At 43.4% G+C, this 23,470-nt stretch overlaps 1 protein-coding gene across 1 annotated transcript in view; it reads left to right on the top strand.

Annotated features, from left to right (window-relative positions):
* Positions 1-18,348, top strand: part of LOC121573704 (plastin-3) — a 31,893-nt gene extending 13,545 nt beyond the window's left edge. The window contains exons 2-16 of the mRNA XM_041885878.2: positions 2,311-2,401; positions 2,658-2,809; positions 5,726-5,855; positions 7,851-7,983; positions 8,158-8,239; positions 8,444-8,609; positions 9,322-9,464; positions 11,212-11,307; positions 11,442-11,637; positions 11,749-11,827; positions 11,987-12,104; positions 12,312-12,445; positions 12,731-12,854; positions 13,588-13,712; positions 17,295-18,348. Of these exons, the coding sequence (XP_041741812.1) occupies positions 2,338-2,401; positions 2,658-2,809; positions 5,726-5,855; positions 7,851-7,983; positions 8,158-8,239; positions 8,444-8,609; positions 9,322-9,464; positions 11,212-11,307; positions 11,442-11,637; positions 11,749-11,827; positions 11,987-12,104; positions 12,312-12,445; positions 12,731-12,854; positions 13,588-13,712; positions 17,295-17,427 (1,875 nt within the window). The 5' untranslated portion in view covers positions 2,311-2,337 and the 3' untranslated portion in view covers positions 17,428-18,348. The remainder of the gene's footprint in view (positions 1-2,310; positions 2,402-2,657; positions 2,810-5,725; positions 5,856-7,850; positions 7,984-8,157; positions 8,240-8,443; positions 8,610-9,321; positions 9,465-11,211; positions 11,308-11,441; positions 11,638-11,748; positions 11,828-11,986; positions 12,105-12,311; positions 12,446-12,730; positions 12,855-13,587; positions 13,713-17,294) is intronic.
* The last annotated feature ends 5,122 nt before the right edge of the window (positions 18,349-23,470 follow it).

The following is a 23,470-nucleotide window of genomic DNA, read 5'->3' on the forward strand; positions in this document are numbered from 1 at the left end:
GCTATGAAGGGGGAAAAATACTGCCGTTTTGGTGTAGGTACAGCCAACTAGTGTAAACATAATATTGTGATATTGTCAAACGATATATTGTCAAAAAATATCCCAATATGTAACTGCATCGAAATGTCTTCATTATTATTATTATAGATTTTTTTTTTCTTCATAACTACTTGTAGTTGTCCCAGAAGGGAGAGTAACAATGGTCAAGCATGTTCTCGCCGCGTGTAGCACAGGAGATGTTGGTCGAATTTCTGCAACGTTTTCCTCAGATTACCTTGCTCAAAGTCCCCAGCTACAATAAATCCGGTCTCCGGATATGTGGTTTCCAGTTTGCACACAGTCCAGTGTAGTTCCTTGAGAGCCGTTGCGGCGTCTGCTTGGGGGGAATCTACATGGCAGTGACTAACAAACAAATTATCTTGGTCGCCATTTGATAGTGAGGTATCCCAGTTCGGGAGAACAAAAGGACTTGAGTTTCTGTACGTTACCACAATCGCACCATGGTAGTAGGTGCCAGGCGCTCAGGTTTGAGTGTCAAGAACTGCAGTGCTGCTGGGTTTTTCACGCTCAACAGTTTCCTGTATGTATCAAGAATGGTCCACCACCCAAAGGACATGCAGGTCAGTGGGTGAAATTGGGTCATTGATGAAAGGGGACAAAGGCTGACACGAATTGTGCAGAGCAACAGACTGGCTACAGTCTTTGGCTATGCCCAAAGACTCCTAAAAGAATGTACAACTCGTTGTACCTTGACACGAATGGGGTATGCCAGCCGATGACCTTAGTTACTACTTTCAGCATAAAACAAACTGCGGTTGCAGTGGGCTAATGAACAAAAACACTGGAGAATTGGAAAAACATTGCGTAATCTGATGAATCCCTGTTCCTACTGTATCACGCTGATGGGAAGACTAGGGTATGGAGAACCACGAGTACATGCATCCATCAACATTGCTGGCTGGTGACGGTGTGGGGAGTGTTTTCCTGCCACACATTGGGCCCCTTTGATAGACGTGGAGCAATGTTTGAATGCCACAGGATATCTGAACATCATTGCCAATCAGGTGCATCCCTTGGCAGCTGTGTATCCATCTGCAAATTTATTTATTTTCAGCAGGATGTCACAAGGCTAGGATTATCAAGGAATGGTTCCACAAACATGAGTGAATTCAGCTTACTGCAGTGGCCTGCCCAGTCACCAGATTTCAAGCCAATTGAGCGTCTATGGGATGAGATTGAACCAGCTATTCGGAGGAGACACTACAAGCCAATTTGACAACTGTGGGAAGCATTGGAATCATTCCTGTGGAACGCTTTCGACACCTTGTGGAGTCCATGCCCTGATGAATTGAGGCTGTTTTGAGGGCAAAAGGGGGTGCAACTCAATATTAGGAAAGTGTTTTAATGTTTTGTACACTGTATATCCGGAGAGAGCCATGATTCTGTGTTATCACTTGATTAGTGGGGAAATGCCCCTACATGACTCATGTAGGAAATTGCTTCTTTGTGGGGGGAAAAAACTATTACCTAGTATGGCTCTGTGTTTTCAGCTGGGGGGCAAAATGGCTGAGGAGACTCTTAATGGTGGAGGGCCCTTCATGATTCAAAGTGACTGTCGAACTCGTTCAGCTGGTTTGGCAGTAGTGGGTGGTCTGGTCACTAGAGGGCCTTTTTGTATTGTTTTAAGGCAGAATTTGACCCAAAGCTGAGAACCATTCACACAGACCCAATACCTGTATTTTGGTTACGGGGACTGTGACAATGTAGGAATCATGACTAGGTCTTTAGGTGGGACTTAATATACCATCCTCCCCCCACTCCTTTCAGATATAAAAAAAGCAGGTAACATGAAGCAGGCATTGTAAATTAGTGGCATTTTGGTCTGTATGAAAGGGATAGGTTCCTAAGGACAACCTCTTGCATACAGTATTTTAGAGACACTTTACCACAGATATTATACATCCATATAGATGGCATCAGTTCTCCTCAGAGGACAAGTTGCAGGTGGATGCCAAACATGGATGCAATAGCATTACTCTAACACACATTTCAATATTCAGTCTGATGGATACTGTAAGAGTGAGGCATTTTGCCCTCTTAACTGGGGAAGGGCTGACTGGTCCTTGAGTATCGTCTTGGGCCATTTGCTATGCGGACCCAGGTGACAAAGCGCACAGAAGTCTGGGTGGGGCCTACACGCTTACTGCCACCTTCTGCCTCATGACTTGACCTGTTCAGGACTTCTGTTCCCTGTCTCGCTCTAATGTACCAACCTCTTTGACAAACAGTGTTCCCTGTTTGTCTGTACAGGGACCACCTCGGGTCATTTTTATCAAGATGGCAGGAAAGATTAGCTCCAAAGACGAGCTGGAGGAACTGAGAGAGGCGTTTGGCAAAGTTGGTGAGTAGACGACAACTGTGATTTTAGTTGATTTATTTTCTGCATTAGTATTTTCATTATGAAATGTTTTCATAATACATGTTACATTACACACCTAGTCTACAGCTGCTACATTGTACAGTCCCTGACTTTTTAGTGATTGATGTTAGCTCTTCATTTGTATTGTTTGGGAACCAGCCCAGGGTTTGTAGAAACAAAAAGTGTTAGCTGAAACTTTTTTTCATGATATGGTTAAACTCCTGTCTGCATTTTGTAGACCTCGATGGCAATGGCTCCATCTGTGACTACGAGCTCCATGATCTGTTCAAGGAGGCAAACCTTCCCCTGCCTGGCTACAAAGTCAGGGAGATCATCCAGAAGCTGGATCGCAACAAGGACAACAAGATCAGCTTTGACGAGTTTGTGTCAGTGAGTTGGGGGGGGGGGTCGTCGAGAGGAGACTTTCGCAGTAATCGATATCAGCGGTACTATAAAAAAAAAAAATACCTTAAGACTAGTCAGGTAGAACGCATGAGAAATAGAAATGAGAAGAACACGAGTAAGTAAGCTATATACAGGGTCGATACAAATACCATATTTGGGGGGGGGGGGTAATTTGACTAGGCATCAGGATGTATGCTAAACAGAGTAGCAGTTCCACGGAGGGCTGAGTGTCTGAAGGTTTTTGCTCCTCCCTTGTACTTCATTGATGAATTTAAAGTCACTAATTAGTAAAGAACTCCTCTCACCTGGTTGTCTGTCTTAATTGAAAGGGGAAAAACCCACAGACACTAGGCCCTCCATGGAATGAGTTTGACACCCCTTGTGTAGAGTAGGGCTCTCCAGGAACATATTTGAAGAGCCCTGGTGTAGAGTGTGTGTATAGACTGCTAAAATAGAATGCTCAATGCAGATAGTCCATGTAGCCATTTTTGTTAGCTATTTAGTAGTCTAATGGCTTGGGGGTAGAAGCCGTTCAGGAGCCTGTTGGTGTCAGATTTGATACTCCGGGACCGTTTGCTGTGCGGAAGCGGAGAGAACAGTCTGTGGCTGGAGACTTAAATTGTCCAGGCCTTCCTTTCACACCGCCTGATATAGAGGTACTGGATGGCAGGGAGCTCGGCCCAGTGATGTGCTGTCCGCACCACGCTTTGTAGCGCCACGCGATCGAGGGCGGTACAGTTGCCATACCAAGCAGTGATGCAGTCAGTCAAGATGCTCTCAATGGTGCAGCTGTACAACTTTTTGAGGATTTGAGGGCCCATGCCAAACCTTTTCAGCCTCCTGAGGAAGAGGCACCATCATCACGTCTATTTGCATGCGTGCGTGTGGACCATTTTAAGTCCTTAGTGATTTGGACACTGAGCAACTTGAAGCTCTCGACCCGCTCCACTGCAGCCCCGTATGTGGATCGGGGCGTGCTCGCCACCCCCCTCTTTCCTGTAGTCCACCATCAGCTCCTCAGTCTTACTGACGTTGAGGGAGAGGTTGTCACTGACCTCCTCCCTGTAGGCTCTCATCGTCGCCGGTGATCAGACCTACCACCGTTGTGTCGTCAGCAAACTTGGTGTGTGGCCAGTACTGGGAGAACAGGAGGGGACTAGGCACACCCCTGTGGGGCCCCTGTGTTGAGGGTTGTGGTGGTGATGTTGCCTACCCTCACCACCTGGGGTCGGCCCGTCAGGAAATCCAGGATTCAGTTGCAGAGGGAGGTGTTCAGTCCCAAGCTTGGTGATGAGCTTGGAGGGGACTGATCTGTAGTCAATGAACAGCGTTCTCACATGGGTATTCCTCTTATCTAGGTGAGTGAGGGCAGTGTGGCGTGCACTTGAGATTGCATTGTCTATGGTTCTGTTGGGGTGGAATGCAAAGTGGACTGGGTCTGGGGTGATTTGTGTTGATGTGTGCCATAACCAGCCTTTGTCAGAGTTGGTGTCAGCAGGTCAAGTTTGGCGCGTTTGTTCCAGTTGGTCAGGGACTTCTTGTTGGGAGGGCTACCTATCCCTCTGATTAAGGGAACCATCTTTTGTCTCCTTTGTAAAATCAAGTGAGGTTTAATTCCCTTTGCATTGACCATTCTATTTTATTTTTCACATGAATTTCAGATAGTCCATGTAGCCAGTTTGTTAGCTATTTAGCAGTCTTATTTCTCTCTTAACCCCTAACCCTATTTTTAACCCTAATTCCTAAGCCTAAAATGGTCTTAAGTGAGGACTAGCAAAATGTCCTCAATTTTAGTTGAGTACTTCTGGTACTCACAAGTATAGTAAAATGTGTGTGGCGGGTACACACAAATTAGGTCAGAATAGTGGTGTTCCCGTATCTTGTTTTACCCGTGATGAGAGGACCGTAATTTAGTGCTAGTCTCCATTTTGAGTAATGATGTGACATCTGGCATCCCAGAAGGAAAAAAAACTAATTCAATCTATTTAAGGCCATTTCTCATAGCTCAATTATTATAATTTTTTTTTGGGGGGGCATAATTTTTATATCCCGAATATTCAGCCTCTTTTGTATGGGTTAGCCTAGCCACAGTTGTGGTGTTATGTCAGAAAGGGGGTTGTGATATTTTTTTTGTTGCTATAATGGATTACATTATTTTTTTAATGTTGAGATTAACATGAACGATATCCATTCATTGAAAGCAAATGAAATCACAAATGCCTTATTTATGAAGGGAAATGCATTCTATTGTGGTTACCATGGGCTTTGCTTATCTACAGTGCATGAGCAATGTAAGCTAGCTAACACCACATGATCCTATGTTTGTGCTGTTGTGGCATACTTTTAACATGTCACTCAATACCAGACTGAGTAGCTGGTGACCACTCAGACTACTGAGATCAGCAGGTGTCAGGTCAGAGATTATACACGTTAGGGCCTGTGAATACAAAAACCTTGATTTACTTGACTCAAACTTTGGCTCCTGTATGGATTATAGGCCATTGACAAATGTCTTTCTAACCCAACATACACCCCCCCATATCCTTATTGCACAAAACATTTCCTCTGGCCATTCAGCATACATTATCTCATAATATGTTGACTTCTTACAAAGGAGGATCAAATGTTTGGTACAGAGGCACTTAGCTTTCTGGTAAACACTGGTGTTTTTGTTACCATATGGCCTGTCCCCAGTGAGAACCTTACTGAATAGAATGGCAGCTAACAGACTTTCTGTTTTGACTCGTGCAACTGACTCTGGAGATGACGACACAATTCCTTTTTACACAGATAATGCTAATTTATATTGACTGAGCCTAACGTAAGCATAAATGTATTAGGATCTTGAAGAGGTAAGTCATGACTTGTGGGAGCTTAAATGCACTTCGCCCTCTACGGCAGATCTTCCAGGACTTGAAGAGCAGTGACATTGCCAAAAGCTTTCGGAAGGCCATTAACAGGAAGGAGGGAATCCTGGCCATAGGGGGGACATCTACGCAGTCCAGCGAGGGAACACAACACTCCTTCTCTGGTGAGCTGCTCACTGCATCTCCTACCACTTCTACTAATGTCATTACATTACAGTATGTTGTACTGTGTATACGTAGGCTCTTTGATTTAATCTAGGGGAATCTTACTCATTAATTTAGGTAGATACCCCGTCTATCTCTAATCTCATAGTGGATTGATTAGTCAATCGAAAACAATAACTGGGTTTCCGGGATGTCATAGAAAATATTATTCCTGTGTAGTGAGAAACCATGTGTATGAAGCAGTGGCTGCTCCTCAGAGGAGGAAGGGGAGGACCATCGGTGAATTTCATAAAGTGAAACATTTAAAAAAGCGACAATTTTTAGATAAAACTATACTAAATATACACCACCAAATAATTGATTAAAACACACTGTTTTCCAATGAAGGTCTACAGTAGCCTCAACAGCACTCTGTAGTGTAGCACCACGGTGTAGTTGTAGGACAGCTAGTTTCTGTCCTCTGGGTACATTGACTTCAATACAAAACCTAGGAGGCTCTTGGTTTTCACCCCCTTCCATAGACTTACACAGTAATTATTCAGGAGGACGTCCTCCAACCTATCAGAGCTCTTGCAGCATGAACTGACATTTTGACCATCCATCAAAGGATCAGATAATTAATCTAGTACTGAAAGCATAAGCTACAGATGGCTAGCAGTGCATAGAATGTGGTGAGTAGTTGTCTCAGACAATAATTGAACAGTTTTGAACAATAATTTTCTTGAAAAATGAGTGAGTGGGAGAGCGAGAGATTTAGCTAGCTAATTTAACCTACTCAAACACCTGAGGGGGCTGCTATGTTAGCTAGCTGGCTATGGCTATCCAACACTGGAACTTTTCCAAGTCAAGGTAAGCATTTGGTTTTATTAATTTATTGCCACTGGGGCCTGCCGGTGTACATTATATTATAGTAATTTAGCAGACGCTCTTATCCAGAGCGACTTAGTAAGTGCATACTTTTTTTTTCGTACTGGTCCCCCGTGGGAATCGAACCCACAACCCTGGCATTGCAAGCGCCATGCTCTACCAACTGAGCTACACGGTAACTGCTAAAGTGCTTGCTGACTGTACTGCATGATTGTATTGGGTTTATGAATGTGTTAGTTCTATTAGCAATGTTGACTATGACGTTATATAATATGGTAACAACTATGTAGGCTGTGTCTAGTGGTTATGATATGAAGGTTTGGCTTGGAAAGGCTTTTTTCGCCTGGTCAGACAGCTGAGGTGTTGTGCACTGAAGTCCACAAGCGAAGGGAAAAGGTGAGAGGAGGAGCGTGTTGCTGCGAGAAGGAATTACAACAGGCAAAGTGATCATGCTGTTTGTATGTGGCTGCTATGAAAGTGAACTGTGTTTGTGTGATCAGGGGTGTATTCATTCCGCAGATTCTGTTGAAACACGTTTCTTAAACGGAACGGGGATAAACATAACTGAATTTGTCCAATAGAAACTCTTGTTTGCAACTTGTACTAATGATTACGCCCTAGATCAGCTAGATGCAGGCAAGCGTGTGCAAGGCGGTGTTTAATAATAATAATAATAATATGCCATATAGCAGACGCTTTTATCCAAAGCGACTTGCAGTCATGCGTGCATACATTTTTTTTTGTGTACGGGTGGTCCCGGGGATCGAACCCACTACCTTGGCGTTACAAGCGCCATGCTCTACCAGCTGAGCTACAGAGGCTGTCACCCTGATTACTAAAGATTCTCAACTTCTTCACCTACATTGTAAACTTTCATTCATAGGCTAGGTTGTAGCAACCTCATGATGGGTGTAGGGAAATTTGAGTGTCATGTAGTAGCCTAAATCTATCGACGTTACCTGGAGCTGGGTGAATGGAATATGAATGACAGTCATCCAATATGCTGAAATAAGGCCATGCTCATAAAATGTTTTATCGTCCTCCTTCATCTTAAACTGCACTGACCGCCACTGGTATGACGTGGTGCTGGTTGTTGGCTGAGTCTTTCCCTGTGCTGCCCTATGCAGAGGAGGAGCGGTACGCGTTTGTCAACTGGATCAACACAGCGCTGGAGAATGACCCTGACTGCAAGCACGCCCTGCCCATGGACCCCAACTCAGACTCCCTCTTCAAGGCCCTGGGCGACGGCATCGTTCTCTGGTGAGACCATAGATTTATATAATTGTGTTCTACATAATTAGGCCCTTCAAGCCTTACAGACCCTAACACAGCTATTTTTCCTTACACGTGTTGGTTTGAAATGGGGCATACCTGTGTCTTCCAACATTAGGACCCCTCATAAACCAGCTGTTTGTTTTTATGTGCTCCATGTAGTAAAATGATCAACCTGTCGGTGCCAGACACGATTGACGAGAGGACCATAAACAAGACTAAGCTGACACCGTTCACAATACAGGTCCTTACAAACTCAACCAAACTGGTCATATACTGTAGTTGACTTGAGTGATTGTTAGATTTAGCCATTCCACCCCATGCTGTTTTGAGGAAGGAAGCTATTGTGTAGATATAATTTGTCATCTCTGTTTATGTACATAATATGGGAGGCCCTGTTTTTCTCTTTCCTGCACGGACTTCAAAACAGTTTCTGTTCGTCCTACAGGAGAATCTGAACCTGGCTCTGAACTCTGCCTCTGCCATTGGCTGCCACGTGGTGAACATCGGGGCTCTGGACCTTAGGGAGGGGAAGCCCCACCTGGTGCTGGGCCTGCTGTGGCAGATCATCAAGATCGGCCTTTTCGCTGACATCGAGCTCAGCAGGAATGAAGGTGAGGGACTTTCACAGCACAATCATGGTCTTGGTGACTCATGAACCTGGTATTCATCATGTTATGATGGATATTTTTGTTTGCTTTTCTATTTACCAACTTCTATGTTTGTGCTTTTCTATAAACCAATTTCTGTGTTCATGCAAGTGACGGAACGAATTCTCACTATCAGTATCTGTAATTTGGCAGTATGCCCAGAACCTTGTTTAGAGAAACGGATATCTCAGTTTCATGGTCTCAGCTTAGAGAGAAGAAGCCTTGTGAGGTATTGGTCGGTCACATGCATGACCCAGTATTGGTCGTCACATGAATGAAGCAAATATTAATTATGAATGATGAATAAGCTAAATCATGCAAATATAACTTGTGAGTATATAAGGGAACTAAAGGGACTGCCCCGTTAGAGCTCCTGACAGACATTCACTATGGTGCATTAAGTTTGTTGGAACCTCTCCAGTGCGCTGACAATAAACAATGATTCATTTAAGATTGACTTTGAGTGTCCCTGTGAGAATTTCCACGTGTTATTCCTCATCACGGTACATTTACCCATTACAAGGCGCAAAGGTGTCTTTCCTTTTTGTCACAACATTGTGACGTCGAGCTAGTCTGTCCTCAGTGTTGGAGTGGCTTTTCCTGGCTAAAGACCTCTCTGGTCCGTGAGTGTTGCGGTGAGTAGCTGACCGTATGTCCTGTGACCCCGTCTCCTCAGCCCTGGCTGCTTTGCTGAGGGATGGAGAGACCCTGGAGGACTTGATGAAGTTGTCTCCAGAGGAGCTGCTGCTGCGCTGGGCTAACTTCCACCTGGAGAACGCTGGCTGGGAGAAAATCAATAACTTCAGCTCGGACATCAAGGTATGGATATGTACAGTGCCTTCAAAGTATTCACACCCCTTTACTTTTTCCACATTTTGTTACAAAGTGAAATTAAAACCGAAATTATTTTTTTAATTGTAATTTTGTTAGTGATCTACACTTCTGTCAATGTGGAAGAAAAATTCTAACCTTTTGAAAAAAGGAAAAATATAACACTATCTTGATTTAGATATGTATTGACTCAGGTGGTTGAATACTTGTTAAAATCACCTTTGGCAGCTATTACAGCTGTGAGTCATTATGGGAAAGTCTCTCAGCTTTACACACCTGGATTGTGCAAATTCTTCAAGCTCTGTCAAATTGGTTGTTGATCATTGCAAGACAACCATTTACAGGTCTTGCAAAAGATTTTCAAGCAGATTAGTCAAAACTGTTAGGCTAGTGTCCTGCTGAAAGGTGAATTCATCTCCCAGTGTCTGGAATGCAGACTACCAGGTGTTTGAAAATTATGGAGAGTGGTACTCAGTAATGTGTTGTCTTGGATTTGCCCCATACAAAACACTTTGTATTCGGGACAAAAAGGGAATTGCTTTGTCACATTTTTTGCAGTATTACTTTAGTGCGTTGTTGCAAACAGGATGCATGTTTTGGAATATTTTTATTCTGTACAGGTTTCCTTTTCACTCTGTCAATTAGGTTAGTATTGTGGAGTAACTACAATGTTGATCCATCCTCAGTTTTCTCTTATCACAGCCATTAAACTCTGTAACTGGCCCATGGTGAAATCTCTGAGCGGTTTCCTTCCTCTCTGACAACCGAGTTAGGAAGGACGCCTGTGTAATAACTTGACCATGCTCAAGGGGATTTCAATGTCTTCTTTTCTATTTTTAGCCATCTACCAATAGGTGTCCTTTGTGAGGTATTGGAAAATCTTTGTGGTTGAATCAGTTTGAAATTCACTGCTCGACTGAGGGCCCTTACAATTATCTGTATGTGTGGGGTACAGAGATGAGGTAGTCATTCAAAACCATGTTAAACAAAGTGAGTCCATGCAACTTATTATGTGACTTGTTAAGCACATTTTTACTCCTGAACTTATTTAGGCTTGCCATAACAAAGGGGTTGAATAGTTATTGAATCAAGACATTTCAGCTTTTCATTTTTAATTAATTTGTGAAAATGTCAAACATAATTCCACTTTGACAGTATGGGGTATTGCCAGTGACGACAAATCTCAATTTAATCACTTTAAATTAACGCTGTAATGCAACAAAATGTGGATAAAGTCAAGGGGTGTGAATACTTTCTGAAGGCACTGTCTATGGTTTGTTTACTGTTTCTATATGGTTAATAAAGTGTAATACTATTCTGTTGTCCTCACAAAGAAGTAGTGGAACAATAGCTAAATAAAATGATTAAGACTCAAACAAGGCTTTATCCAAATCTGGACTCTTAACCTTCTATTCTTTCAAAGCGTACAATTCTTTGCTGGAAAGTGTTTTTCATGCCTGTGCTTTATATTTCTGACTATCTTTTCTTTATCGGACAGACTTTTCAACCTGTAAAGGTACTTCATAGATCAACTTCCTTACTGTATAGGAATTGACAATAGCTTCATACATGTGTCAAGGTCATTGTACTGTATTAATATTTTAATTTTCTGTCATGGTCATTGCATACCTGTCCATTGTGTCTTGTGTTCCCATGTGGCCTGCACAACCTTGTATCCCAGTGTGCTTGTTTCCAATGCTAAGATTCAAACAAGATGTCGGTCTCTCTGTTTCAGGACTCCAGAGCCTATTTCCACCTCCTCAACCAAATCGCCCCCAAATACACAGAGGAAGACCAGCCACACACAGACATCAGCATGGCAGGCTTCAGTGTAAGCACCTTTACGGAGAATATACAAATTCCATACACAGATAACCTGAGACCATTGATTTAACATGGCTAAGAAAATTGAGGGCTACATGAAATGTGTCCTTAGCATGAACCTGTGGTGTCTATGTCCTGTAGGAGATGGATGACCTGAAGAGGGCAGAGAACATGCTTCAGCAGGCTGACAGGCTGGACTGTCGTCAGTTTGTCACCCCAACCGACGTAGTCTCTGGCAACCCCAAACTCAACCTGGCCTTTGTGGCCAATGTCTTCAACAAGTACCCGTCTCTCACCAAGCCTGAGGGAGAGGGAATCGACTGGGGGCTGCTGGAAGGTGGGTGCTGAGCTAGTCTGTTGGTCATGAGGTTGCTGTGTGGATTCTGTCCAGTGTACATTGTATTCCCCGAGACCCTAAAATCACCCCACATCTCTCTTTTCTATTTAGGTGAGACACGAGAAGAGAGAACATTCAGGAACTGGATGAATTCCCTGGGTGTGAACCCACATGTCAATCATCTGTATGGGTATGTACCAAATGCAACTAATGACTTGCATGGAAAATTAACATGCCAATGACATACTGCTGATAACATGCTCCCTACCAGTGGTATTCATACACAGGGTCAGGTTTCTTTATTTATTATCAAGGAGTAACCTATATAACTAATATCTTTACTCTATAGAGACCTAGCAGACGCCTTGGTCATCCTCCAGCTTTATGAAAAGACAAAAGTACCCGTCGACTGGACGAACAAAGTCAACAAGCCACCATATCCCAAGATTGGGACAAACATGAAAAAGGTTGACTATATTCTCAATCCATTTTCCTCCATTTATTTTTTACTTTGAAAGAATGCAAAATGATGATCATACTGCATAATTGACTATTTCTGTCTTCAACTATTCAGAAGCTCATAGAGCAAAATCACACCGCTCAAATTCCAGTTCTGGATAGAGACTAACGTCATGTTTCTCTTGATTCCTACTGTGTTTTGTCTGCTCTCTCAGTTGGAGAACTGCAACTATGCAGTGGATCTGGGGAAGACGATGGCCAAGTTCTCTCTGGTTGGCATCGGTGGGCAGGACCTGAACGATGGCAACGCCACCCTGACGCTGGCTCTGCTGTGGCAGCTCATGAGGAGGTGAGTCTTAGCACATGCTTAGATCAATATGTAACATACCTTTACTGCTTCTCAGTAAATCAGGGTCATAAGAGAAGGCAGCATAGGGCAAAATGTTTTGTAAACCTGGCCCTCAGGCAACAGCACTGGAATATTGTTCATGTTAGTTCTTAAGCAGATCTTGATAAATAAGTTGATTTTATTTTTCATTTACTTTTGCCTGACCTTCAGTGATTGCCTGCTGACCACTGCTGAGTGCCCCAGAAACTGATCAATATTCTAGCTAACGCTTGACATCTCTCCTAGATATACGCTGAATGTACTGGAGGACTTGGGAGATGGACAGATGGCTAATGATGACATCATTGTCAAATGGGTCAATACAACCTTGTCAGAAGCGGGGAAAACAACAAAGATCTCAAGCTTCAAGGTTTGTCAAGCTTTATTGATATATTTAGGTTATATTTTTAATAAATGCATTGCTTTGTTACCGTAATTTTCGGACTATAAGCCGCGCCTTTTTTCCCATTTTTCGACCCTGCGGCTTATATAACGGTGCGGCTAATCTATGGATTTTTACAGCTAACGGCCACTAGAAGACCTCCTAAATCTATGGATTTTACAGGTTACAGTCCACCAACTTTAACTCTATGGGCTCTATGACCGGTCCGCGCCCCCCACCTTTAAGCGGCGGGCTCCAGCAGGAAAAGCTGGAGGCCGGAAAAGAGTGAGACAGGTAGCGCGCAAAAGTGGAACCGAGAGTGGTACGAGAGACAGAACGAGAGACAGAACGAGAGCAAGACAGACAGACATTACGAGAGCGAGACAGTTTGTCTCTTTCCCGACAATCCCCTCTGTGCACGAACCCTTACATATGGTAATTAAACATTAAAACACCTGCGGCTTATAGTCCAGTGCGGCTTATATATGTACACATCATTCAATTTAGCTGCTGCGGCTTATACTCCGGTGCGCCTTATAGTGCAGAAAATATGGTAGTTATTTGACATAGAAAGTTTTAGTATGCATCTATGTTCTGTAGTGATATTCAGTCAATGCATCCAATCAGCAGACCTAATCTGTGACATACCACAAATTCTGACACTACTTGAGCTGATTTGTGAAGCAGGTATTTGACACTGTCTTCTCCCCTTGATTGTCAGGACAAGGAGATCAGCACCAGTTTACCAGTGGTGGACCTGATTGATGCCATCCAACCTGGCAGCATCAGCTATGACCTGGTCAAGACTGGCAGCCTGGCAGCTGAGGACAAGCTGGATAATGCCAAGTAAGACTTCCACTGATGAACGTGTCCAGACAAACTTTGATATGGATTAGTGACCTGTAAGACACTAATTCAAGCTTCAATTACTTCTTGGTTTTTGCTATACTTCCTGTTAAAAACATGAAATATGGGGGGTTGCGAGAAGTACAGTGCCTTCAGAAAGTATTCACACCCCTGGACTTTCTCCACATTTTGTTGTTACAGCCTGAATTTGAAATGGATTAAATTGAGATTGTCACTGGGCTACACACAATACCCCATAATATCAAAGTGAAAATATGTTTAATTTTTCTTTTACAAACTAATTAAACATGAAAAGCTGAAACGTCTTTAGTCCATAAGTATTCAACCCCTTTGTTATGGCAAGCCTAAATACGTTCAGGAGTAAAAATGTGCTTAACAAGTCACATAATAAGTTGCATGGACTTACTGTGTTCAATAATAGTGCTTAACATGATTTTTTGAATGACTACCTCATCTCTTTTATCCCAAACATACAGATAATTGTAAGGTCCCTCAGTCGAGCTGTGAATTTCAAACAGATTCAACCCAAAGACCAGGGAGATTTTCCAATGCATTGCAAAGGGCACCTATTGGTAGATGGGTAAAAATAACAAAAGCAGACATTGAATATCCCTTTTGAGCATGGTGAAGTTATTAATTACACTTTGGATGGTGTATCAATACACCCAGTCAATAAGATACAGGCATCCTTCCTAACTCAGTTGCAGGAGAGGAAGGAAACCACTCAGGGATTTCACCAGAGGCCAATGGTGACTTCAAAACAGAGTTTAATGGCTGTGATGTGAGAACTGAGGATGGATCAACATTGTAGTTACTCCACAATACTAACCTAATTGAGAGTGAAAAGGAAGCCTGTACAGAATAAAATATTTCAAAACAGAGTCCTGTTAGCAACAAGGCACTAAAGTAATACTGCAAAAAATGTGGCAAAGCAATTTACTTTTTGTCCTGAATCCAAAGCGTTATGTTTGGGGCAAATACAACATTACTGACTCAGTACCCCTCTCCATATTTTCAAGCATAGTGGTGGCTGCATTATGTTATGGGTCTACTTGTCATCGTTAAGGACTGGGGAGTTTTTCAGGATAAAAATAAACGGAATGGAGCTAAGCACAGATAAAATCCTAGAGGAAACCCTGGTTCAGTTTGCTTTCCACCATACACTGAGAGATGACTTCACCTTTCAGCAGGACAATAATCTAAAACACAAGGCCAAATCTACACTGGAGTTGCTTCCCAAGAAGACTGTGAATGTTCCAGAGTGGCTGAGATAGTTAAGTTATATCTACTTGAAAATCTGTGGCAAAACCTGACTGGTTGTCTAGCAATGATCAACAACCAATTTGACAGCTTGAAGAATTTTTAAAAAAATAATATGAATGGGCAAGTGTTGCAGGCTTTCCACACCTGGATTGTGCAGCATTGGCCGTGCAGCATTTACGGTGATATGGCCTCTGCAGAAGTCAGGACATTCATACTACTTGCGCTTCGCGGAGCAGCACAGAGCTGTTGAGCAGAGCTGTTGTCAAGGAAGTGCGTTAGTTTATACAGTGCATTCGGAAAGTGTTCAGACCCCTTGACTTTTTCCACATTTTGTTACATTACAGCCTTATTCTAGAATGGATTAAATAGTTTCCCCCCCTCAATCTACCCACAATACCCCAGGTTTTTAGGAGTGTTGCTAATTTATTACAAATAAACTGAAATATCACATTTTACATAAGTATTCAGACACTTTACTCAGTACTTTGTTGAAGCACCGTTGGCTGCGATTATAGCCTCAAGTCTTCTTGGGTATGATGCTACAAGCTTTGCACACCTGCATTTGGGGAGTTTCTCCCATTTCTTCTCTGCAGATCCTCTCAAGCTCTGTCAGGATGGATGGGGAGCGTCGCTGCAGAGCTATTTTTGTCTCTCCAGAGATGTGCGATTGGGTTCAAGTCTGGGCTCTAGCTGGGCCACTCGTCCTGAAGCCACTCCAGTGTCTTCTTGGTTGTGTGCTTAGGGTCGTTGTCCTGTTGGAAGGTGAACCTTCGCCCCAGTCTGAGGTCCTGAGCGCTCTGGAGTAGGGTTTCATTAAGGATCTCTCTGTACTTTCCTACGTTCATCTTTCCCTCGATCCTGACTAGTCTCCCAGTCCCTGCCGCTGAAAAACATCCCCACAGCATGATGCCGCCACCACGTTTCACCGTAGGGATGGTGCCAGGTTTCCTCCAGACGCAACGCTTGGCATTCAGGCCAAAGAGTTCAATCTTGGTTTCATCAAACCAGAGAATCTTGTTTCTCATGGTCAGTCCTTTAGGTGCCTTTTGGCAAACTCCAAGCGGGCTGTCATGTGCCTCCCACTGAAGAGTGGCTTCCATCTGGCCACTCTACCATAAAGGCCTGATTGGTGGAGTGCTGCAGAGATGGTTGTCCTTCTGGAAGGTGCTCCACAGAGGAGCTCTGTCGGAGTGACCATCTGGCGCCTTGTCACCGCCCTGATTGCTCAGTTTGGCCAGGCGGCCAGCTCTAGGAAGAGCCTTGGTGGGTCCAAACTTCTTCCATTTAAAAATGGAGGCCACTGTGTTCTTGGACCTTCAATGCTGCAGAAATGTTTTGGTACCCTTCCCCAGATCTGTGCCTCGACACAATCCTGTCTCGGAGCTCTACGTACAATTCCTTCAACCTCATGGCTTGGTTTTTGCTCTGACATGCACTGTCAACTGTGGGACCTTGTACAGACAGGTGTGTGCCTTTCCAAATCATGTCCAATCAATTGAATTTACCGCAGGTGGACTCCAAGTTGTAGAAACATCTCAAGGATGATCAATGGAAACAGGATGCACCTGAGCTCAATTTCGAGTCTCATAGCAAAGAGTCAGAATACAAACATTTCTTCTTTTTTTTTCTTCACATAAACGGTTTTCGCTTTGTCATTATGGGGTATTGTGTGTAGATTGAGTGGGGGAAAACAATTATTAATCCATTTTAGAAAAAGGCTGTAATGTAACAATGTGGAAAAAGTCAAGGGGCATGAATACTTTCCGAATGCACTGTACAGGACCTCCCGCCCCACCTACTGTCAACCAATAATGTCAAAACAGAGCTATATGGAGCCCTCCGCATTGTTACAAAATTTGGGAGCCGTACGGCGATGCAGTACGGAGCTCAATTTGGCCTCTGCATGTCTCCGCAGGCTCCGCAATTGCGTCACACCCTCCATAGGAAGCCTCTGACCACATTTTCAGATCAAGAATAAATTGGCTTTTACCCAGAGACTCACAGCTGTAATCGCTGCCAAAGGTGCTTATACACAAAGTATTAACTCAGGGGTGTGAATACTTATATATTTCATTTTCAAAAATGTCTGAAGATGTTTTCACTGTCATTATGGTGTATTGTGTGTAGATGGGTGAGTAAATTGTTTTCCATTTTGAATTCAGGCTGTAACACAACAATGTGGAGTAAGTTGAGGTGTATGAATACTTTGAAGGCACTTTATATATTCAGAAGTCATACGTATGAATATTCAACAAATGGTGATCAATATTAAATGAAACGACCTATTTCCGCTCTTAGATATGCCGTTTCCATGGCGAGGAAGATTGGGGCGTGTGTCTACGCTCTCCCAGATGACCTGGTGGAGGTCAAGCCCAAGATGGTAATGACAGTGTTTGCATGCTTGATGGGCCGGGGGATGAAGTGGTCTTAACCGACTGGCTGTGCCACTTTGGCATCGGCAAACTACCCACAAACCATTTGCTTGATGAAGGGCCACCCGGGAATGAAGAAAGACGTGGAAGAAAATGTTTGCCAACAGACATTTGAGACCCTAAAATTTTGCGTGTTGGTATTTCAACCTAGTTTTGAACAGCAGTATGTTTACTACAAAATATTGTGCAATCTTATTTAAGGTAAGCCCATAACATAATGTTTCTGAAGAAGACTAGGCCTGTTAGAGGATAACTTGGTATGTTACTTTTCAATATGCAACACTCCATTCACCTTTCAGAATGCTGTATGTTATAAGTGTATTTTTCCAGTGAACGTGTTTCTGAGTATTTTTACTCTGTTACGACTATGCTTGATGTTTATACTACAATACATATTCATAACATCCCTTACACAGTGGCTAGCCATCTTTAACTTGGTTAAACTGAAATGGTGGAGGTTTAGATGTTTAACTCTGCCCTATTGAAATGCATGCATCTCTTGACAGAAGACATAAGGTCAAACCTTTGTAATGACCTGTATTTACTTAACTTGTTTTTTCAATTCTGGTAGCTAGTAAGCTGAGAGCAGCTGGGTGTCTTGTCTGGCATTTTTGTATTGGACTAAAGGTTTGTCTTATTACTCTGGAAGAAACCGAGGGAGCTCACTGACAGTGTTCAGTTTCCTTGGTTGTGCCTTTTTTTTGTCTTGACGCTATATTCTGTTGCACATTAAGGTTTCCACTTATTATTTTGTTTTGTATTCAACATTACCAAAAAATATAGCCTGAACAATTTCTGCATTCCAGATAGCGGCATTATATTTCATAGTTACCATACCAATGCGTTTTGGTCTTGTGTGTAAATGTTTACTCTGAAGTGCTTTATACATCAAGGAAACAAATAAAATGAACTTGCATAAATATCTGCTTTTTCTTTGTACCTAGGCCTACATTTATACTGCACAAAACTATAAATGCAACAATTTAAAAGATTTTACTAGGTTACAGTTTATATAAGGAAATGAATACATTACACATGACTGGGAATACAGATGTGCATCTGTTGGTCACAGAACTTTTAAAGTAGGGGCGTGGCTCAGAAAACCAGTCAGTGTCTGGTGTGACCACTATTTGCCTCATGCAGTGTGACATTTCCTTCGCATAGAGTTGATCAGGCTGTTGATTGTGGAATGTTGTCCCACTCCTCTTCAATGGCTGTGTGAAGTTGCTGGCTATTGGCGGGAACTGGAACACTGTCGTACACGTCAATCCAGAGTATCCGAAACATGCTCAATGGGTGACATGTCTGGTGTGTATGCAGGCCATTGAACTGGGACATTCAGCTTCCAGGAATTGTGTACAGATCCTTGCGACATGGGGCTGTGCATTATCATGCTGAAATGAGGTGATGGGGGGGCGGATGAATGGTACGACAATGGGCCTCAGGATTTCGTCACGGTATCTCTGCATTCAAATTGCCATAGATAAAATGCAATTGTGTTCGTTGTCTGTCGCTTATGCCTGCCCATACCGTAACCCCACCGCCACCATGGGTCTCTCTGTTCACAACGTTGACATCAACAAACCGCTCGCCCACACGACACCATACACGTGGTCTGTGGTTGTGAGGCCGGTTGGACGTACTGCCAAATTCTCTAAAATGTTGTTGGAGGCAGCTTATGTTAAAAATTAACATTCAATTATCTGGCAACTGCTCTGGTGGACATTCCTGCAGCCAGCATTTCAATTGCATTCTCCCTCAACTTAAGACATCTGTGGCATTGTGCTGTGACAAAACTGCACATTTTAGTGGCCTTTTATTGTCCCCAGCACAAGGTGCACCTGTGTAATGATAATGCTGTTTAATCAGCTTCTTGATAGGATGGATTATCTTGGCAAAGGAGAAATGCTCACTAACAGGGATGTAAACAAACATGTGCACCAAATTTGAGAAGCTTTTTGTGTGTGAAACATTTCTGGGATCTTATTTCAGCCCATGGAAAATGAGACCAGCACTTTTACATGTTGTGTGTTTGTTTAGTGTACAATACATTGTGGAACCTTATTTCAGCCGTGGTCATAAAGTATTTGTCCCTTGACAAGCATACATAACATTAGCATAGTGATTGGTTATGTTTCCCTGTGATCATTGTGTGCTGTGGGAGGTCTGAAGGAATGTATGCTCTGTGGACTGTCTCTTTCTGCAGGCTAATCTCTACAGTCTGTGGAGGGAAAGGGTGACATGGTCATACCACCCTAGGATTTTCACTACAGTGCAGTTGTCCTATTTACCCAAATACATTTGCTTATTTTCTCCAGATACCAGCATGCTCTAGTTGCTTGCATTCACAAGTTTCAATCCATACAGTAACAGTAGGCTGCTGTACTTAAGTGCAACTCTGTCACCATGGTACCTAATGCCTATCTAACTTCTGTGTTAGTCGGATGCATGTATTCTCCATCCATACAGAGGTGCTTTAGTTTTGGTGGAGTAGTGATTAATCCGTGGGGAACCCAGATAGCAGATCATTGGACGCTGTTCACTAGTCTGAATCCTGAACAGATTCTGAGAATGCTCTCAGCCACGAGCCCCTCAGGCTTTCTAAGCACTACTCTGACTGTCTGCCACAGTCTGTCAGAGAGCTCTGTGAGGGAGAAAGATGAGATGAGGGGATGGCAGACAGCTTTGGCTCTCATGGGCTTCATTATCTGGACTTACAGGCACTAAATCCTACATTGGGGAGTCTCTACAGTCGTGGTCAAAAGTTTTGAGAATGACACAAATACTAATTTTCACAGTCTGCTGCCTCAGTTTTGATGGCAATTTGCATATACTCCAGAATGTCATGAGTGATCAGATTAATTGCAATTAATTGCAAAGTCCCTCTTTGCCATGAAAATGAATTTAATCCCAAAAAAACATTTCCACTGCATTTCAGCCCTGCCACAAAAGGACCAGCTGCCATCATGTTAGTGATTCTCTCATTAACACAGTTGAGTGTTGACGAGGACAAGGCTGGAGATCACTCTGTCATGCTGATTGAGTTAGAATAATAGACTGGAAGCTTTAAAAGGAGGGTGGTGCTTGAAATCATTGTTCTTCCTCTGTTAACCATGGTTACCTGCAAGGAAACACGTGCCGTCATTGCTTTGCACAAAAAGGGCTTCACAGGCAAGGACATTGCTGCTAGTAAGATTGCACCTAAATCAACCATTTATTGGATCATCAAGAACTTCAAGGAGAGAGGTTAAATTGTTGTGAAGAAGGCGTCAGGGCGCCCAAAAAAGTCCAGCAAGCGGCAGGACCGTCTCCTAAAGTTGATTCAGTTGCGGGATCGGGGCACCACCAGTGCAGAGCTTGCTCAGGAATGGCAGCAGGCAGGTGTGAGTGCATCTGCACGCACAGTGAGGCGAAGACTTTTGGAGGATGGCCTGGTGTCAAGAAGGGCAGCAAAGAAGCCACTTCTCGCCAGGAAAAACATCAGGGACAGACTGATATTCTGCAAAAGGTACAGGGATTGGACTGCTGAGGACTGGGGTAAAGTCATTTTCTCTGACGAATCCCCTTTCCGATTGTTTGGGGCATCCGGAAAACACCTTGTCTGGAGAAGACAAGGTGAGCGCTACCATCAGTCCTGTGTCATGCCAACAGTAAAGCATCCTGAGACCATTCATGTGTGGGGTTGCTTCTCAGCCAAGGGAGTGGGCTCACTCACAATTTTGCCTAAGAACACAGCCATGAATAAAGAATGGTACCAACACATCCCCCGAGAGCAACTTCTCCCAACCATCCAATAACAGTTTGGTGACGACCAATGCATTTTCCAGCATGATGGAGCGCCTTGCCATAAGGCAAAAGTGATAACTAAGTGGCTCGGGGAACAAAACATCGAAATTTTGGGTCCATGGCCAGGAAACTCCCCAGACCTTAATCCCATTGAGAACTTGTGGTCGATCCTCAAGAGGCGGGTAGACAAACAAAAACCCACAAATTCTGACAAACTCCAAGCATTGATTATGCAAGAATGGGCTGCCATCAGTCAGGATGTGGCCCAGAAGTTAATTGACAGCATGCCAGGGCAGATTGCAGAGGTCTTGAAAAAGAAGGGTCAACACTGCAAATATTGACTCTTTGCATAAACTTAATGTAATTGTCAATAAAAGCCTTTGACACTTATGACATGCTTGTAAATATACTTCAGTATACCATAGTAACATCTGACAAAAATATCTCAAAACACTGAAGCAGCGAACTTTGTGAAGATCAATATTTGTGTCATTCTCACAACTTTTGACCACGACTGTATGTTAGTGTTCATTAGTGACTGAATCAAAAGGACCGCAGCGAACCAGTCTGGCAGTCAATTCTCCATACACGGGGGATGGAGTGTGTCACCCGCTTGAGGTGGCTTGCTGATCGGACTTCACTCTCTTGGTGCTTGTTCTTTCATGATGACAGAGCCTAAGCACTCCTTTTTACACCTGAAAGCTCTCCTCCCCTCCACCCATTGTGCTCTGCCTACAGTTAGTCAATGGGAAGTCTTGTTGACTTAAACGTTGACAAGCAGTGCCTACGCCTTCCACAAGTGAAGAAAGGAGACCCCAGAGGAAGAAAGAGGAACCCCTTCAAAAAGGACCAAGGAAGAGGTATGAAAGGTGTTGGCGTAGTGCTCCTGCAGTAATATCTTCTCTGCAATGGATCCACTGGCTGGAATGGCGCTCTGGCTGTCTGAAATGGCCATAAGGATTTTACTGGAGTGACTGGAGGCAAGCAGGGTATATTAAAAAGCTGGTGAGTGACCAAATACCTGAGAACATTTTATCTTTTAGCTAAACAGGACTGTACATTGTGGTTGTAACTACCATCACTTGTCATGTTTTTCCAATCAGATTCATTGTTTTTGTTTCTCTTATGTAGCATGTGGCACTTTCCCATTGGAAAAGTATGACGTTATATGGCCAAGACACACTTGCCGCCTGCATTTATCACCATGTTACCGTAGCAACTTAGTCATGAGACATGATTCACTGGTAATTTAGACAGTCACTACCTTCACTGCCCCAAGTGATGAAGCACACCTGTCGTTAGTTATGATGTGGAGAGCTTGGTCCTGTGGGAGCAGGTAGATTGGCTCACTGAGCAGAGCAATGTGCCTTAGGCTGACTGTTTGCCCTAATGATCCACCAATTAGTAAAACATTGGTAACAGTCGTCTGAACACCACTATTTGTCTGCCTCAGCTTTCCATGAGCCAGCCATGGCCCTAACACCGCCTTTCCCAATACTTTCAGTGCTTCCAATAACACCATGTGCTCAATATGGTGTAGGCTACCACATCTTTCTCAGAAAATATTTATCTTATCAAAACAGAAGGTTGTGGCTCGGATGTTTACTCAAAGGCCTACGGCATAGAGACCACATTTCACACAGCATGGTGGGTTAGGAGGATCATAGTGTCACCATACCGTATTATTGCTCTCAAACCGTGTTTCCCTTCATATACGGACAACATGCACCCTTTACAATTGCCTGTACATACATTCCCAAACCCTAACGAGTGAGACAAGCCGGGGGTAGTACTGGCTGACAACCCTGGTTGCTATGGATGCCAAAAGTCACCCCGGTGAGGGTGTGGCAGGCAGGCAGTCCCAGTAGTCCTCTGTCCCACTGCTCTCATCTGTCACATACTCCATAAACACTGAAGAGAGAGTTACCAAACCATGACTATAGCTTTTATCTTCCAGATACTATACACCCCTGAAACTTAACACCATCCACCATGGCAAAACAAAGTCCACATTTCATGATTATATGACAAAATACCATGGTGCCATACAGATGTATCGGGAAGAGTGGGGTGTGCCCGACCACACAAGCGGCAATGAGTAACACAACAAAAGAGTTCAAGTTTCAGATGCTTTTAGTCTTACAGCTTTTACTTGCTAAGCTTTTTACTGTCTCTGGAGTTTTGGTCCACAAAGCTGTTCAGGCAAGAGGGTGGTTAAAGATGGCGGCCACCTGTAGTATTTTGCATCGGTGTGGC

This window comes from Coregonus clupeaformis, chromosome 9, assembly GCF_020615455.1.
Source record: "Coregonus clupeaformis isolate EN_2021a chromosome 9, ASM2061545v1, whole genome shotgun sequence".
NCBI classification, from domain to species: domain Eukaryota; kingdom Metazoa; phylum Chordata; class Actinopteri; order Salmoniformes; family Salmonidae; genus Coregonus; species Coregonus clupeaformis.